Source organism: Lutra lutra, chromosome X (assembly GCF_902655055.1).
Source record: "Lutra lutra chromosome X, mLutLut1.2, whole genome shotgun sequence".
Lineage (NCBI taxonomy): Eukaryota > Metazoa > Chordata > Mammalia > Carnivora > Mustelidae > Lutra > Lutra lutra.
Genome location: NC_062296.1, coordinates 20,266,547 through 20,286,601, shown reverse-complemented (window position 1 = coordinate 20,286,601; position 20,055 = coordinate 20,266,547). Strand labels below are relative to the sequence as shown.

General features: G+C 39.4%; 1 protein-coding gene across 9 annotated transcripts in view; it reads right to left on the bottom strand.

The window, feature by feature from the left end:
• The window catches only part of ENOX2 (ecto-NOX disulfide-thiol exchanger 2), a 266,320-nt gene that overhangs the window by 47,121 nt on the left and 199,144 nt on the right, over positions 1-20,055 (bottom strand). For 8 of the 9 annotated variants that reach the window (XM_047715861.1, XM_047715860.1, XM_047715859.1 and 5 more), the window contains 2 exons: positions 17,739-17,873; positions 3,739-3,894 (listed from right to left, as the gene is read on the bottom strand). In XM_047715861.1, the coding sequence (XP_047571817.1) occupies positions 3,739-3,894; positions 17,739-17,835 (253 nt within the window). In that variant the 5' untranslated portion in view covers positions 17,836-17,873. Of the gene's footprint in view, positions 1-3,738; positions 3,895-17,738; positions 17,881-20,055 lie in introns of all 9 variants that reach the window. The other variant, XM_047715865.1, reaches the window with a different exon arrangement.

The following is a 20,055-nucleotide window of genomic DNA, read 5'->3' as shown; positions in this document are numbered from 1 at the left end:
TGGGTTAAGCCGCTGCCTTCAGCTCAGGTCATGATCCCAGGTCCTGGGTTCGAGCCCCACATCGGGCTTTCTGCTCAGCAGGGAGCCTGCTTCCTCCTCTCTCTCTGCCTGCCTCTCTGCCTACTTGTGATTTCTCTCTGTCAAATAAATAAATAAAATCTTAAAAAAAATAATTCTCAATTTACCCACTTTCTCTAATTTTCTTTAGAGAACCCAGCCCTAGGAGCCAAAATGAGGTTGGCCTGTTCTGAGATAGTAAAATTAAAAAAGTGCTCTTGGGTGCTTTCCCACATCCCCGTACACACATGGCAGGTGATATTCCACCATTTATTCCATGTTTCCTGTTAACTGGACAGTAGACTCAAAATGCAACCTCTCCATGCAGAAGGTCTATCAGCTGAAGTGGGAGGAAAACCAATAGCGTTGTATCCTGAAAGCCAAGTAAAGAAAGCATACCAATAAGTGAAAAGTAACCAACTGTGTCATATATGGCTATTAGGTCAATTAGGAGGAGAATTGAGAATTGACTACTGAATTTAGTATTATAAAGTCACTAGAGTTCTTAAACAAGGGGCATTTTGATAGAGGGGTGGGGCATAAATGAAGAAGATTTGAAAGACAATTGAAAAAAAAACTGGAAAGAGCTAGTAAAGATGGTTTTTGTACAGAAATGCAACCTCCTGCTTCTCTTTTAAATTTTGAAATGTTGGAATTCCTCAGGGCACTCTGCTTGTTTGTCATTCTTTCTTGATCTATAATCTCTCTGGTGGTCTTTGTCATTCTTATACTTTCAAATGACGCATTGTTTCAAGAAGGATGAAGGGGTCACTAGTACTAAAAATAGCAGAGAGATAACGTAATTTAAGGGGTAAAAAATTATCCATTGTACCTAGCACCCAATATTTAAGTGAAAATGCGTTAGAGCAATGAATGATTACTGTTTTAATTTCAGTATGTTTCACGTGGAAATGTTCCAGGAGAAGATAGGCTTGTAGTTGGGCTGGAGAGGAATGTGATACCAGGAAGCAGTTAAACTTGACTAAGGGGTGGGTAAGTGGCAAGTAGAAATGATGGATTGAAGACAGTCACAAGAAGCATACCAGTGAAAAGTTTGTCAAGTCAGGAGCTGGACTTGGCATTTGTGGGTAATGGGAGCCCCAGGACTTTTGGGTTCTGTATATGTGACAATCACCTGGATGAAATGTCAGGTGGGAGAAGGGGTAAGGAAGTGATGGTAAAGATACTTTCTAGTGAAGCAAGACAGAAGCAGATTCGATGGCTGCATAAAGAGACTGAAAGTCCCCAGCTCACAGGACCTTATTCCTTGAGAGGCCACTGAATACAAGAGAATATACCAGAGACAGAGGCCGAATATACCAGAGGCAGGCTAAGTACTGGGGTTTATAATCAAGGCCCGGCAGACAAGTTTGGTTGGCTCTGGAGAAGATAAGGAATTCAGGCATATCAAATCCCTCTTCCCACCACACCTTCACAGTCTGGGGGTGTTAACAAAAATCATACTTGCCATGTTTTCAGCACAGAACTAAGGGAATCTTCTCCATTAGCGTTTTCCCCCTACACAATTAACCTGAGACCCCTTGTAACAAAATCCAAGATCTAAACAGGAAATAGAACACCAGTTTACTTTAAGCTGTGTCAGAAGGGTCTGTTTTTAATTCAATCCAAAGCCAGGTTCCTTCCCAGAAGCCACCATTTTACTGGCACTAATTGCTCTGTCCATATTCTTAACACAGGGATGAAGAACTAAATGATTAAATCATGAAGGTAAAATGCTCCCTTTCACTCTATGGCCCTTTTAGATCAGAACTACAAAGGCATGGTATAGGTGGAGAAAGATAAATGTATTTGAGAGATGTCTGTCTCTTTCTTTTCCTAGAGACTATAAAAAAAAATTAGAGCCTCTTAAAAATGTTAGAGCCTCTTTAAGCTGCGTATGTCTATATTCTTTTGGGAATGCTCAACAATGTCATCTATGTGTTATACACAAGGTATCTGTTATTCTTTGGAAATTCAGCAACTGAATAGCCTGTAAAGTCATCACTTGTTCCCCACCTAGATATTACAGGTTATGAGCCATCCTGTTACAGTGGACTTGATTGAGACAATGAAGCCTAATGCAGGCTGATTATGTAATAAATGGATGATTACACCAGCAGGATTCTACCTTTACATATGTAGGAGGTTTTAACACTGGAAATGCCTAAATTCATGGCTTTTGAAGTGAAAAAAGGTAGTACCAGTGACACACAGCTTTCTCTAATCTAAAAGTGATACACGGGAAGAAAGGGAAAAAAGTCCTTGCCCTTTTGTAAGGACAGTGGCAGTAAAAGTAAGAGACAAGTGTACCACAGTGCCATTCATTCACTTAGGCACTAAACACAAATCCAGGAATGGCCACTTGAGCTGGCAGGTAAGGTCTACTAGACAATCTTAGTCTCCATTCCCTAATTCTCCTGTGACATATTAGCTCTTCTCCCAATTCAGTCCTCTGAGATGCTAGTCTCCTAGATTTCTTATTGGCCTGGAAGGAAGTATTCTGCTGACCTTCAAGTTCAAAGACATTAAGAACATTTTTCATTAACAAAAGGGACCAAGGTGATTTGTCTAACCAACCCCGACTGATTCTAAAATCCTCTCGGTTATGAGCAGACTATCCTAAGTAGAATCTGGGTCCCTGCCAGGGCCTGATTCCATGATTAACTGATTCCTATGTAAGGTAGGAGATGAAAGAGTTGTCTGAAGTCACATGATAGAATTTCTGTTTATGGTGATAAGGCAAGTTCATCTGATCTATGGCCTGAACCCTTGAATGTGTCCCTTAACAGCTTTAATCTCAGCACTGTGGTAGCAGCTCCCTTAAGTAGGCCACCCAGCACCACCACTAGAATTGTGGAAAAAGCTTTAATGAGGCTTGAGTCATGTGTAGAAATAACTTCTGATCGCTTAAAGTAAATAAAACCCCAAATAGATTCAGAAAAAAAGTCTTGAGTCAATTATTGCTGCTATGTTTTAAGTGAAATATATCCACCATATCTTTGCAGATGTTTTTAAGAGTCTAAGGAGAAAACTATTCGTTACCGACAAGACAGATCCCTAGACCATTTCCACATGAATTTCACTGCCTGGATGGATGCAAGTGGTTTGACTTCATCTCAGTATTCCTTTTTGCCCTCGTTGCAAGTTAAACCTCACCCCACTGTCTGTTGCAGCCCATCAGTGGAATAGCAGTAGTTTGAGTGATGTGTGAATAGCTGGTGGCAGTGGAGGATTCTTAGCACCAGATGAACACTCTTATGTGCCTCAGGTAGGCTCAGACACACTCTATTACTGCTATCATCAGCATGCAGGCCAGTTATGAAGGCAGCTATGCTCACCACTATACCACCAACGCTAGGCCAGTTATGAAAAACAGAGTCTGTAAATGACAGTGTTAAACAATTTGTGTCCGGTGTCTCTTTCTGTATGAACACACTTGAATTCCTTACCAGATAGCATTAGAAACATGTTTTATCACTTGTACTGCAACCAGCACACAAAAATCTACTGTTCTGTGCATAAAATTCAACCATGCCTCGTAAGAGAAAATTTTCCTGTCTTTTGTTTTCTAGGTGAAGCTTCTATACATACATCTTTGAAGCCCTTGGGTATTCTTTTGAAAAAGAGTGTTCCTAGACACCAAAACATTGTGACTTGTGTGGAGGAAAAGCAGAATATTACTTGGATTTGGAGGGAAAAGCGTGCAGCTTTTACAGTGTATGATCTCTTTTACTACTGGCATATCTGGTGGAATTGGAGGAGGTACTATTCCTAAGCCAGGCATCATTGGAGTTATTGGTGGAATTCCAGTCATCATTCCAAGAGCAGGATCAAAATCTAAAAAAGGAGAGAAAAGAGAGAGCAATAAATGACACCAGGCAAGGTCAAGTGGAGGCAGAATATTAGCTTACAAATTTCAAACCAAATATTTCTAAGACAGAGGCGAAATATTTAAGAAAACATGGTATTAGCATCACCAGGTCTTAAATATCATATTCTACTTGCGCATTTTCCTTTTGGGATAGGGCTGTTTATTTTTGCTTGACCAATCTGTTTATCTCTATATCTCACTTTGATATCCAGGCCTTTCATACTATGACTGTGCTTTGTCTGTTGATCTTGCCTTCCACTAGTTCTCAATGCACACCCTCCACTCCATTGGGACAAGGCTTCTTCCTCTCCCTTGTAACACTTGTCTTTTTGCATTATAGCATGGTACTAAGAGCATACAATTTGGGAATTAGGCAGACCTGGTTTGCTTAGCAGGATGAATCTTTTGAACCTCCATTTTCTCATTTACAAACCCCTACCTTATAGGGAGCTGTGACAAATAAACAAAATGATAAATGTGATGTGCTTAGCATAATGTATAGCACAAAAATACTCGATAAATAACCATTCTCTGTGCTTTTGTTCATGTTATTCTCCCTGCCTGGAATCATTTGAGCCTCCCCAAATTCTCCCCATACTTCAAGCCTTGCCTTAAAGAACTCTTCAAGGCCATTCTTCCTGAAGAACTTTTTCCAGATATTTCTGGTTCATTCTCAAATCTGTGTTGAAAAACTGTTTTGCAGCTGTTGCCACTGAATTTTATTTTATTTTGCATCATCTTTTCATTCAGGGATGCTTCTTGGATGTGTAGGAGCCCTCACAAATGTTTTTTCTGTGAGGTTCATCTACATACACAGTTTGATTTACCCTAAATCAGTATCACCACTATTCAGTGGCATAATCTCTCATGAGATACTATGAAAGAAATGCCACACCAGGCAGCTAGAGTGATTTACTTACCAGGCTACCTTCCTGGAACCAAGACTCTGAGAGGACTCCAAAGGTCCAAAGAGGAGTTCCAAAGCTTCTTGGAGAATCTGGCTGACCCCACATGTGGGGTAGAGGATTGGAGAGTGCCCAAAGGGGAGAAAGGAGGACTGGGATCCACATAAGTTCAGTATGAGAATGGGACTCCTTGCTTAGACAACACTGTGTATCCTGGTCAATTCCAGGCAATGAAGAGGAAATTTAAAAATTTCAAGAAAGGTGCTTCATAAGATTAGAACCTATACAGATCTGTTCTGGACTCAGGGCAACTACCCTGATCACAGTACCTACCTGGCTGGTCCTTAGCACCAGATGGGGACTTAGACAGTATCAGGGCAGGCATTTCAAAGCACGAGGTCCCCTGAGATGTGAACCTAAGGCAATGTTCCCACTTGCATGGGTCTAAGGGTGATACTGATTTCATTTAAATTTTGTCTCTATATTGAAACACAAGTTCTTTGAGAGAAGGGAATGCATGCTACTTCCTTATTTCCCCACTTCTCACCACTGTCCTCTGCTACAGAATGCACAATGCACTACAAACAAAGTATTGCATAAGGAATTCTGATAATACAAGGGTAGTTGCAGTAGCACTAGCAGGTCCGACTCCCAAAAACCTTACTCTGCTCACCACAGACGCTTGAGGGGGCAATGCCTAAAAGCATGTCCTTAAGCTGGCTCTGAATCCCCTGGATGGCTCTCTAAGATACTGAAATGGGTAGATCTAAACAGGGTAAAAAATCTGTGGTCCATAGAGAAGCAGAACTTCAGGTATAATAGGCCCAGAAAAGTGAGTCTTATGACCAGGCAGATGGGCAGGCGGGTAGCACATGTGCATCTTCTATTCAAAGTCAGCCCATAAGAGCTAGCACATTCCCTATCTTCCCACATGCCGAAATATCAAGACCCCAGATATGTATGGGAAGAAAAAAAGATGTCTTCCGAGAAATTAGAAGAATTTTTTTCTGAAAACAAATTTACTTTTACTTTCACATGTCAGCTCACCTAACATGCACTTGTACACATGCATGTGACTGTGTGCATACACACACACACACACACACACACACACTCCCTTACTTCCTCCCTGTGGCTCTCATATCTCTAGTTTCCTCCACATACGAGTTACATGACCTTAAGGAAGGTTTCTTAATATCTGGTAATATAACACTATTTCTTTTTTGATAAAAGTGGGGATAAATGATGACATTTAGCTCAAAGGATGAAAGGACAAAACAGGTATGAAAACCTCTGGCATGATAGGTGGGTGTCTTGATAGTTAAGTTTCCATCCTTCCAGTCAAAACATCTGTACACATATCAATAAGTTCACTTATTCAGGCATTCATTCCCACATTCTATAAGCATTTATGATAGCTTTTTATATGTCAGGATCTATGGGGGCAGGGGGTCCAGGTTTTCCTTTCCATCTTAGGCCCCTGATACCCTGTGTTTCTATGCTATAGAATAAGAGCACTGTGGTTAAAAATGCCATTTATGTCTTTGGAAAATTTGATTCCTTGTGTATATGATTTTGGAAAAATTGTTAACATTATCTCACCCATTTACAAACTGTTAATTTTCAGTAGGAAAAGATCAGATTAGATTGTGTGCCAACTAAACAATTCCATCTATTTTTTCCCCTCCAACTGAAATGTTTGTCTTCTTTTTTATTGTTCTGCCTGCCTCCTCATTGTTATTCATATAGCTCTGTCACTCACAACTCTACCTTAGCACAGATTACAGAAACATCAGTTCATTAAACAAGTTCTGCCGCTTTGGCTGAGAAAGAAATGCCTGTCTCCATGTACTGTCTACTAATAAATGGAGACAAACAAAAAACAAATACACGGGATAAATATAACTCCTGACTGATGTACTCACCACTCTGTTTGGTATGATTACATTAATATTTTATGAAATTCATTTAAAAGCAAATGTATTCATGACATATGGCTAAAGTGAGAATAGATAAACTCCCTTTCTTTCTTGTGTTCAATATGCCAGGAGTTCCATAGGCTACATTGCCTAGCAGGGCTTGCTAGAGGGCAGGTTGTACAAGACATTTCAAAGACTCCTAACACATTGATTATTCTTTTGTTTATCTTCAACCATTAAGCACCAAAGTTGATGTGAATTTCCAATGCCAACCAAGAAAATAACCATTTGAAAACATTGGACTTAAACAAGTATTGCAGAACCTGAAAAATCAAAGAAGTCAATTTGAAACACACTGGGAATAGAACATCAAGAGAAATTATCTCCCTCATCAAGGCCCCCAGCCTGGCTTTGACAAGTACACTAACAAGTGCATAGTATTAACATTTATGTTAGGAATTCAAATTTTTGGAGGAGATTTGAAATAATCTTATAAGGATTATGGAAAAGGCCAAGGTATTCTTCCAAAGTCCTTCCACAATAAACACCCTGTTTTGCTTTTATATCTCTTCTTCTAGCACCTTTTCCCTACAGCCTTCTGACTCTTGGCATTGCCATGCCTGGAACTGTCATAAGGCCTTGGTTTGTATTCCCTCTTCTGATTCATGAACTTCCCTAAATCTCAGTGTACTAGAGATGCTATGAATGTGGTGTTAGTTGGGCCAGCTTGCTCCTCTGTGTTGCAGCTCTACTACAAGATTTCAAGTAATACTTCATTGTAGCTTTAAATATTCCCGCTCCCTAGCAACTTGGGCGCATTCAACCTAGAGTAGTTATCTCGAAGTAAAATCATCCTCTGCTTTCCTTACACATTGGAGCCAGGGAGTTACACTGGAGGCACATACCATTTCTATGCTGCCATCCAGTCATCCATATGTCCATCCATTCAATAGTTTGATGCCAGGCCCTGTACCAGGTGTTGGATTGAGGGAATGACTAAGGCAAAAATCCTCGGCCTCATAGTCTAGTTTAGAAACATTCACACAGTTAAAATGCTGTATCACCAATAATCAACACCCAAACTGTTGGGTGCTTACAGTGTGCTAGGCACTGTGCTAAGCATTTTATAAAATCACATTCCAGCAAACCTGTGAACTAGCTACTGTTATTATCCTTCATTTTATACAGAAATTGGGGCTCAGAGTATTTAGTTACTTGTCCAAGATTACAAGCCAATAAGAAGCAGAACTAGGATTCAAATCTAGGCTGGTCTAACTATAATGCTCCTAACCACTACACTGCCTCTCAGTATAGTATGAAAATTGTTTTAATCAATTAACTCAATTATAGGTGTAAGGTGAAACAGATATGATTAAAAACAAGGCAGATGAGGGGCTCCTGGGTGGCTCAGTGGGTTAAAGCCTCTGCCTTCGGCTCAGGTCATGATCCCAGGGTCCTGGGATCGAGCCCCGCATCGGGCTCTCTGCTCAGCAGGGATCCTGCTTCCCTTCCTCTCTCTCTGCCTGCCTTTCTGCCTACTTGTGATCTCTGTGTGTCAAATAAATAAATAAAATCTTTAAAAAAATAAATTCTAAAAAAAAACCCAACATGGCAGATGAGCAACAAAGTGCTTCCATACAATTATTTTTTTGTCCCAGTGTGACAGATTAAAGGTGGATACAAATTGAGACTCCTCTCATTAAGAGGTGAGGTCTATATTGCCCACCCCCATTTGAATCTGGATGGGCTCCAGACTACTTTGACAGAAGAAGTCTTGTGTCTATTTTCAGGCTCAGGCCTTAAGAGAGATACCATTTCCATTTCTTGTTTCTGGGAACACCTGCTACTGAAACTTCAAGAGACTGTGTAACATGTTGGAGTATGGTTGTAGAGAGACATGTGGAGAGGGCCTCAGAGTAAATGGAAGGAGAGGGATCCAGCTGAGCTCAGTGTTTTTATCTGTCCCTTCCAAGGTGCCATGCATATGAATAAAGTTGTCTTGGAACCTCCAGACTAGCCTACCATAGCTAAGACATTCCAGTTGATACCATATGGCACAGAAGAATTGCCCATATGAGTCCTACCCAAATTCTTCTCCCAGAAACTCATAAAATAGAATAAAATGATTGTTTTTTAAGCTACTAAGTTATAAAATAGTTTGTCATACAGCAGTAGATATATAAAGTATGCAGTATGGCTAGGGAATGGGATGTGATTAGTCAATAGAGTTGGCTATTTTCAATGAATGGAAATAGTACAGTAAGCACCCAAACTAGACTGATCATGATTTTTCTTAGATTATTGAAAGGTGCTTTGTGACCTTCCAAGGCCCCAGAGCCACTATCTTGAGAAACTGTTGTCACTGTACTGTTGCTGTGTGGAAGTGGGCCAGTTGAAACAATGTCAGGGGACTAACACTCTACTAGGTGGACTAAGACTACAGATGTCTACAAAACACTAGGAACCTTAGAGGTTCACCATTTTTGATGCTTGAGAAAGATACCACACATGCCAATTTCATGGTTCAGTCCTTGATATTTTCTGGCAGGACGGTTCACGGTGGTGTTCTTCCTATAAAATGCAAACTCCATTTTTGTGGCAGGGGAAGAGGGATGGTGTCCATAATACTACTACTCATTAATTCAATGTACATTAATTTCTAGGTTATGATTTGATTTTATACATATCATCTCATTTAATCCTCGTAATTCTAAGGAATGGGCAATATATTACTCACTATTTTACAGATAAGGAAATTGAGGCTCAGAGTTAACACTGTAAGGCCATTTAGTAGGTGGCTTTTACTAACCATACTCTCAACCATTACTCTATATTGCTTCCCACAAAGTCCATGGATCCACAGGAAGAAAAAGATACTCCTTGTCAGATTAAATTCTGTTTCTAACTACTCAACCTGTAGCACGCCTTCAAATATTTATGTCCAAAAGGCTATCATCCAGTTGCTTATTTCTATACCTAGAACTTCCTGTTGAGATGTTTGATATATGTATTGTCACACTATTAGGTAATTTAGAAGCTTCTGTTTTAAATCCATTGTTTCAACTTTGACCCACAGAAGAAGTTGAAACTGTGGCAGTGTATGAAGTGGAGGTGGGCAGAGGTAGGAGATGACACATTTACTGTTGCTCTTATCTTTTTAGAACTGGGCCTGGTTCTGGCTAGCTGGGAGCCCCTTCATACCCTCAGAATGCTCTGCTGAACTTAGTGACTTCTCCCCATTCAAGGGCTGCCCTGCCCATAAAGGTACTTCTATTCTGTTAGATGTTCCAGAGACTCTTTAAGCACCAGGAGGTAGTTTGCACTCACAGTAAAACCACTGTAATGCAACCATAGATTAGGCTAAAATAAGTGCTCCAAATGGGATCTAAATATATTAAGGTATTTCACAGAGAATTATGATTCCAGTTCAGGTATACATTTCCGGGACATTATTGCTTTTTCTTTAGAGTTCCCACAAAATTCACTGGAAAATTAAGAATTATGCCTGGGTATTAAGAAATTTTAACCCATTACAGTCTTGACTGCCTCCTCTTCATGCAAATCCTCAAAAAGACTTTTCAAGCCATCATTTGCACACTGAGGTAAAGAGAGAATACATATTTCTAAGGACAGCCTGGCTGCACTGTGAGATGATCCTGCAGTTATCACTAGTCCTCTTGGAAATAGGGCACAAGTCTCCAAATTTTTGCATAATGACTCTCAAGTTCTACCAATATTTGCCTGCTTCTGCAGAAGATCATCCAAACCCTTGCTTCAGGCCAGCCGGAAAATTGAAGCAGGGCCTGGTTCATGTACAATGGCAAATAAGGTAGCAAACTAGGCTTGGGTGGGTTATATGTTTTTAATTTTAGTTCACAAAGACTCACCCTAGTAAGTCTCAACTTTGATTTCAAATTTCTACTAATGAAGCTTTATTTCTTTAGTATAAATTTTTGCAAATATCTACTTTTTCTAGCCAATCTTCCACCTATTCCTTCCTATTTATTTATACTGTGTTCTTGCCTTGTTAGAACATTTGACAGATTCAGGATCATGACTTTGACTCTCATCATGGGATGCTGTGAACACCTGTAGAGGGGCATTAGTGAGGACATTTCACGCTTCATCTGTGGTTCCCAGATTTCAAGATTTTAGAGAGGAATAAAATAAAATTACGTACATGTATACATTTAATTATCACCCTCTTAATTTGCCAAGAGAAGGTGTGGAGAAAAATAGCAGAAACTAGCCAGTGTACCATTTGCACAGTTCATAAAAGACAGAATATTTTAAAACCAAAAATATAGAAAGTCTATAATCTCAGAATAAAGAACAGTGCTTTCAATTGTGCAAATTTAGCTTTATGTAAAAATCACTGTATTTTTAGTTCTTACATTTTGCAACAAACTAGGGAAAGTAATTGACTAATCCTGGGCTACACACCCATGCTTGGGCTTCAGAAATCACTCAGCTACCACACTTTGTCTCCATTCCTATATATGAAGCTCCCTGTGAAAAGATTCTTTCAGAACAAAAATATCCAACACACACAAAATTGTGAAGGGCTATGAAAAGTTTGACTTCTCTGAGCTTTGGTATATTTTCTCCTCATGGAAAATACAAATTATGTAATTGATCATGTTTCCCTTTTTGTTTTGGTTATCTGGTCACTGTATGGCTCACCTTTAGAAATTGGATAGGATCCTATAACCTACACATCTGAATTCTAATTAACCTCCCTACCTGGTCTTCACCTCTGATACTCATTTATATTTTCCTAGATGCTGGTTTATTTTACTTATAATTTTTCTTTTTTATTATAACCTTACTTACAAGCTGCCTCAAAGTCTTTATGGAATGGGGTGATGTAATTCCACTCAACATTTAGTCATTATCCCTGTACCATACACTCTTACATACTTTTCAGTCATTGATGCATCATTTCCGCTTCCTGGACCATCCTTAGCTCTTTTTTTCCCTCCTGCCACATTTTTTCCCCATATCCTGCCACATATCCCTGGATACTGAACTAAAATATTACCACTTCTGTGAATGTTCCTAGATCATGACCACTTACCTATCACTCCCCCTCATCCTATCCTGGCTAAAACAGTACTTTTCTGTATGTTTCTATGTAGACATTTGTTACGTTGTAGTGTCGTGATATTGACTTTGCTGCCTCTGCTACTGGAGTTTGAGCTTGAAGGCAAGGATTGAGCCATGCCCATTTTGGATCCCCCTGACCCTAGCTCAATATACTTTTAATGAATGGATGGATGAATAAAAGCACAAATGAACAAAATGGATAGGAAGCCTCTGATTTGTCATTCAAGAGGCATCTCATACATGAGATGTATTCGAGAGAAAACATGGGGGTTCTAAAAGTACTGAGGCCAGTATGAGGGCAGGAATCTTGTCTTTTTTGTTCACTGCTTTATCCCCAGGGCTTCTCACAGTACCTCACATATAGCAGATCTCAGTAAATATTTCTTGTATGAATGAATGTGCAAATGATATCACTTGGCCACGTTTTGTAATAGTTTCCATGGGGAGTCTTGAGAGTATGATCACTGGGTAGGCTTTAAGCTTGTTTTATGGAGGCACTAATTCTGTTCATTATAGTGTTTTACATATCATTGGCTTTCAGTGAAGTGTCCATCATGCAGATGAATAGTGCTCTCCTTTCTCAGGATTTCAGCCTTATCTGCCACTGAAGCCATATTCTTTTTGTGGAAGATATTAAAAATAATGGAACCACAAGTCTGGCTCTCCTTGGAGAGCTTGTAGAGCAGTGGCCTGTCATGTGTCACACATCCCATTCTTTCTTTCTGTTCCCATCAGAGTTGGCCTTCTGGGTTCGGTGAGAACGGTCTTCTTCTTCTTCCTTTTTTTTTTTTTTTAAAGATTTTATTTATTTGAGAGGGGAGAGAGAGAGAGGAAGAAGCAGAGCCTGATGGGGGGCTTGATCCCAGGACCCCTGGATCACAACCTGAGCCAAAGGCAGATGCTTAACTGACTGAGCTACCCAGGCATCCTGAGAACTGTCTTCTTAAAAAGGACAATGCCCATGGATGGGCAGTATCTTGATCTGGGAATAAGATCCATAAGTACATACTTTCCAACATCTCCTATTATGGAGGTGACACAGTCAATAAAGTGGAGACACCATAATAAAAGACTGTCTCCTTTGGGACTTCATAGGCTCCACATTTGGATGCTAAGAATATTTTAATTGAGGGGAAAATAAAGGAAGCAGCACACAGTATTCAATAATTGGTTCATTCTTGGATTCATCTGCGATGATGGGCAGAACAATGCTCCTTAAACAGAAGGTCTGACTCTTTTTGGTCCCTCTCTTCATGTGAAAACTAACATTAGTCTTATTTGACCAGCTTGGAAAAACAAATATTCCTTCAGGAAAGACAGCTGCCAGTCAGAGGGAACCTCCTAATCTGCCATCATTATGGATTAACTTTACTGAATAGCTGCTGTACAAAACACCATGTTAGATGAAAGGGAGCTCCCAACCAAACCCCAGAGATGGCCTGTTTCTGCTCCCCACTGCCCTGATGACAAGTATGTGTCCAAGAGACTCAGCTTCCATGACAGCATGGATTTGAGCTCTCTAGGGCAAGTCAAGAAAGCTTATGTATCATTTGTTTTTCATCAATGCCAAAAGCCTTTTCTGTTGTCACAGGCCAGATGAGACAGCACACAAAAAAAGGTCTGTTGTCTCAGTAGGAAACCTAAGGGGCAGAAAAGTTGTTGAATTACTGAGCCATTAGTGGGTGACCTCAGGGAACAGTTCCATGTGGCTCATTGGCTGCCATTTCCATTTTAAGGAATCTTGAGGGGGCAGAGAGAGGACTGGGGATGTTTTAGACCATTCGGTTAACATGTTACATAATAAAGATAATAGGGACACTTTCCCAGAACCTGGGAAAAAAGAAGGGTATGCAGCATTGGAGTGTGGTGCCAACCTTCCATTTCTGTGGACACGCCCTCAGATTTACAGGGAGCAGTCAGTGGCGCCATCATCCAGCACCTCTCCTGGGGAAGATTTTGTTTCTGCATTCACTACACTTCACTGTTGCTAAGAATACAAATGAGGCACAATTCAATTTTTTTGTGAGCCATATATCAGATGTGAACTTGAGACAGTAATAATTGTTAAGTTCACTGAGAGGTTACTGTGAACCAGGCATCATTCCAGGACTTTAACGTATTTACTCATTAATCTTCACAACAACCCTATGACATAGATGCTATTATTATCTTTGTCTTACAGATGTAGAAACTGGGGTCTAAAGATGTTAGGTAACTTGCCAGTGTTTACACAGCTACTTAATGGTAGAACACAGATTTATTTGAACCTAGGCAATCCAGACCCAGAATCCATGTTCTAATCTCAGTGGTTAAACTGACTTCCTAAAATAATACAGAGAGGAGAAAAATTAGTTCACCCAAAATTCAAGCAATTTTACAGGTAGCTTCACAAAGTATGTCTCAGCCCAATACTACTGTCCCATGTATTTTTAAGACAAGAAGGGCACTACTAAACTAAGTATCCGTATTTCTGGGTAGCTCAGTCAGTTCAGCATCCAACTCTTGTTTTGGGCTTTAGGTCACCATGGCAGGGTGGTGGAATAGAGCCTGGTGTGGGGCTCTGTGCTCAGCGGGGAGTCTGCTTCTCTCCTCCTCCGTCTGTCCCTTCTCCCTCTCATGCGTGCAACCTCTCTATTTCTCAAATAAATAAATGAATAAATCTTTTTTAAAAATCTGCATTTCTAAGACCTGGTTTCCAAAAAGTCAAGTAACTTTCCCTAGAGCATAGCTAAAAGATCACTGAATCACAAAGTTGAAGGAGACCCTGAGAATCTATTTCTTCATAGTGCTTAAGAAAATAGGATATAGATGGGCGCCTGGGTGGCTCAGTGGGTTAAGCCGCTGCCTTCGGCTCAGGTCATGATCTCGGGGTCCTGGGATCAAGTCCCGCATCGGGCTGCTTCCCTCTCTCTCTCTCTCTCTCTCTGCCTGCCTCTCCGTCTACTTGTGATCTCTCTCTGTCAAATAAATAAATAAAATCTTAAAAAAAAAAGAAAAAAGAAAATAGGATATAGATAAAGGGGGCTAGAAGTAGAAATTAAAATCACTCCCGACGTTTCAAATGTCTGGTTGGAAGTGGATGTGAGGAACACTCATTAGAGCTGACAGTGGCTGCAGAGCACCCAAATGCTTTCAATTTAAGTGGCAGCTTAGCAGCCATTTGAAGGAGGTATTTTAGTATTTCCTTTATCTTAAAGAGAATATAGTACTACTAATAGTAATAATAAACCTTTATGGAGTGCTTATTATAGGCCAAACATTGAGCTAAGTATATTATTTAATCTTCACAGCAATCCTATGAAGTAGATACTATAGTTATTCCCGTTTTAGAGATGAGGGAACTGAGGTACAGATCGGTCAAGTAACTGGAGAGAGGTCATATAGCTAGTAAGCAGCACAGCAAGGATCCAAACTCAAGCAGTCCGTCTTTGAGGCCTATGTTGTTAAATACTAAGCAAGATACCTTCTCTGCAGGAACAGCCCTCTGAGTTACTGTTAAGAAAACCTACCCAGGTTTTTAGGCCAGTTATTGTCCTCAGCATAAGCTTTGGGCCTATAATGATGGTTTGGATGATTTTGTTACTCTCAATGCTAAGCTTTTCTCCCTCCACATTATAGACCGGTGGCTAAGTATCAAAGATTACTGTGTGAGCACAGGTTTTATGTTTTGATGTGGTAATTTACAAATTATCTGCTATAACTCACATAGAGTCCCCTTGGCATCAAAGCAGATATGGCCTCAACATTTTTCCCAGGTCATAGATCCATACAGTTCAGATTTCCATAAACTCTATAGTGTAAGAGATTGTGACTCAGGACAACTCCATATGGAGCTATAAAATAATATATAATGTTTTAGTTTAAATTGTATTACAGTGAAATAATGAAGAACTAAATTTAAAGACCTATTACACCCTTTAGAAATATCTGTAAGAAATATATTAACAATGTTTTAAAGTATTATAATAGCCAACATGTTTGAGCACTATGTGCCAGGCATCGTTCTAAGCACAATTAATTGTCACAAAACCCCTAGGGGTTAAGTATTATTAGTCTGATTTTATGAATGAAGAAACTGAGTCTCCTAGAAGATATTTAACTACTCAAAATAAAGTAGTGAAAGAAACAGGCTTGGAAGTCAGGCAGACTGACTCCAGGGTCTGAGCACTTAACTATTATGCAATACTGGCTTCTGTCATAGCACCTGCTGATTCCAGATTGCCCCCAATAGTCATTCAAAACCCAAGGAGGTCAATGGTCCAATCATTCGGCCCTCAAAGGATCCCTGGTTGCTCATTTCAACCATGGTTGGTCTAACGGAGCAGGATGCAATCTAGGCAACTATAGTCTAGAGCATGAAGTATAGTTTGATGGGAGAGTTCTTTGCCTCTGACATATATAAAATCCAAGTTCCTTTGCTCTCCACCCATTTCTCATTCACATATTTTTTTTCTTTATATTTGGCTACTTTTATGCTGGTTTCCCAGTTTCTACTGGGAAATCACATTTCTTAATTTATTATTAAGATTATTAAGCATCATTGCCTACCCTACAATGTTCCCATTATAACTTACAAGGATTCAAAATCTGAACTGGAATCGTGAAAGTATTTTGGGGGGAGTGGGGGTCACTAACTATATAAACAAATGGCACAACAAAGTGGCATCACTCTAGATCCATTTCTCAACTATACTGTATTTGAATAACCTGGGGATCATGTTAAAATGCAGCTTCTGATTCAGTAGCTCTGAGCTGGGGTTGAAAATTCTGGGCTTCTTAACACCTCCTGGATTATGCAGATTATATTTTGAGTAGCAAGGTACTTGATCAGCCTGGTTCTGTCATTCATTTAAGAAGGATCACAATTAAATGAACCTGGGGAGATTAATGTTTAGGGTATTTTAAAAGAACCCAAGGCTTCCTGAGATGGCAATTTCCTAATGTCTTCACAAATCCATTTTAATAGTTAATAGTTCTGACAGCACAGAAGACTTCTTTGTGTGTGTTTAAACCAAATGCTTCAGATGCTGTGGCATTTTTCTTCTGATTTTATCTTTTTTTTTTTTTTAGTTTCATTTCAGCGTAACAGTATTCATTGTTTTTGCACCACACCCAGTGCTCCATGCAATCCGTGCCCACTCTAATACCCACCACCTGGTTCCCCCAACCTCCCACCCCCCGCCCCTTCAAAACCCTCAGATTGTTTTTCAGAGTCCATAGTCTCTCATGGTTCACCTCCCCTTCCAATTTCCCTCAACTCCCTTCTCCTCTCCATCTCCCCTTGTCCTCCATGCTATTTGTTATGCTCCACAAATAAGTGAAACCATATGATAATTGACTCTCTCTGCTTGACTTATTTCACTCAGATGATTTTATCTTTAGTGGAGATGGCGTTAGTACACCATGCCCATTCTCTTGCTGGTTACTTTGTTTAAAAAAATTGAAACAGTTATTCAATATGAAGAACTTTGGGATGGTCCCCACCATCTCCTTTTCCCCACTTTACGAATCTGTGATTTTTGAGATGTCTAAGTCAATTCTCATTTCCACTCCATGTTTATTTGTCTCCTCTAAATCTATAAAATTAAATAAACTTTGTAATTCCTTGCCAAATCTTGTTGTCTTTTATTTCAATGAGCTATTTAAATATTTAATGACCATATCCTGCATCAGATATATTCCTACCTTGCCCATAGTGCGATAGGGAGTATACTAGTAACTTCTGGCCACCCAGCCTACAAAGCTCATATTACAAAAAATGCACACTCTAGGCAGAATCTGGTAAATGCCAACTTAAAAAGAAGTTGTGTCATACTGTTATATTTATTACCACATGGCCAATAAAAAGAAACACTTGTGATGTGATTAAAAATAGCATACCAGGTAAAATTGGTTGTCCAGCGATTCCCAGTGGTGCCATTCCAAGATTATTCATTGCTGTGGCCCATGCAGTTGGATCGGACATAGGTAGTGTCATTGCAGTGGAATCCACATTCAGATTTCTACTATTATCAGCTAAAGAGAAATGACAAACAAAATAATTTGTTGTATTAAGGTTTCAGTATGTAGTTTGCTTAACATAAACTGTCAAACTCTTTACAGAAATGGACTGATGGACAAATGGTAGATCGGGCCTTAACGCCCGCTCTTTACAAGGGTTAAAACAATACGGCTTGAATTGGCAGTAAGTCATAGAATTTGAAAGCAGTTTACCAGATGGCATTTTAGTGTGTTTCTTTCTTTCTGCTCCCTCTGTTCCTTCCCTCCCTTGTGTTCTTTTTTTTAATGAAGACTTTAATTTTTTAGAGCAGTTTTAGGTTCACGGCAATATTAAGGAGAAGTTACAGAGATTTCACATGTGCCCCTTGCCCCCACACATGCACAGTCCCCTCATTATCAACATTCTGAGCCAGAGAAGCACATTTTTTACAACTGATGAGTCTACACTGATGCATCATAATCACCCAAATGCCATAATTTACTTTAGGGTTCACTCTGGATGTTGTACATTCCATGGTTTTGGACAAATATATAATAACATGTATACATCATTCTGGTATCATACAGAATATTTTCACTGCCCTAAAAATTCTCTGTGTTTGCTTATTCATCCTTCCCTGCCCCAAACCCCTGGCCATTACTGATCTTATTCCATCTCCATAATTTCACCTTTTCTATAATGTCATATAGTTTGAATCATACAACATACAGTCTTTTCAGATTGGCTTTTCTCACTTAGTAGTATGCATTTAATGTTCCTCCGTGTCTTTTCATGGTCTGATAGCTCATTTCCTTTTAGTCCTGGATAATATTCCATCATATGGATGCACCACAGTTTATCCATTCACCTACTGAAGGACACTGCAGTTGTTTCTAAGTTTTGACAATTACGAATAAAACTACTATAAACATCCATGTGCACATTTTTGTGTGGGCATAAGTTTTCACCACCTTTGGGTAAACGCCAAACAGCACAATCAGTGGACTGTACTGAGAGCATGTTTATTTTTATAAGAAACTGTCAACCTGTCTTCCAAAGTGCCTGCACCATTTTGCATTCCCATCAGCAATAAATGAGTTTCTGTTGCTCCATATCATCACCAGTATTTAGTGTTGTCAGTGTTCTGGATTCTGGCCACTCTAATAGTTGTCTAGTGGTATTTATTGCTTTACTTTGCATTTTCCTGATGGTACATAATGTGGAGCATCCTTCCATATGCTTATTTGCCATCTGCATATCTTTTTAAATGAGGTATCTATTAAAGTTTTTTTGACACGTTTTAAAATGGGGTTGTTTTCTTACTGCGTTTTAGGAGTTCTTTGTATATTTTAGACAATAGTCCTTTATCAGATGCATATTTTGCAAATATTTTCTACCAGTCTGTAGCTTGTATTCTCAGTCTCTTTACAGTGTCTTTTGCAAAAGAGAAAAGATTTTAATTTTAATGAACTCCAGCTTATCAATAATTTCTTTTATGGATCATGACTTTGGTGTTATATTTAAAGCCATCACCATATCCAAGGTCCTTTAGGTTTTCTCTTATGTTATCTTCTAGGAGTTTTATGGTTTTGCATTGCACATTTAGGTCTCTGATCCATTTTGAGTTAATTTTTGTGATGTGTATGAAATCTGGGTCTAGATTTTTTTTTGGTATGCAAATTTCCAGTTCTTGCACATTTGTTGAAGAGACCATCTTTGCTCCATTGTATTGCATTTACTCCTCTGCCAAAGATCAGGTGACTCTATTTGTGGAGTCTATTTCTGGGTTCTCTATTCTACTCCACCGATCTACTTGTCTATTATTTCACCAATACCACACTGGCTTGATCACTGTAGCTTTATAGTAAATCCTGAAGTTGGGTAGCATCAGCCTTCCAACTTTGTTCTTCTTCAATATTGTGCTGGGTATTCTGGGCCTTTTGCCTCTCCATATAAACTTAAGCATCAGTTTGTTGATATACACAGAATAACTTGTTTGGATTTTGATGGGGATTGCATTAAATCAAGTTGAGAAGAACTGACATCTTGGCAGTACTGTGTCTTCCTATCAATGGACATGAAATATCTCTCCATTTATTTTGTTCTTTGAAATCTTTTTTGTTGTTTTTGTTTTAAAGATTTTATTTATCTGACAGAGAGAGAGAGAGACAGTGAGAGAGGGAACACAAGCAAGGGGAGTGTGAGAGGGAGAAGGCT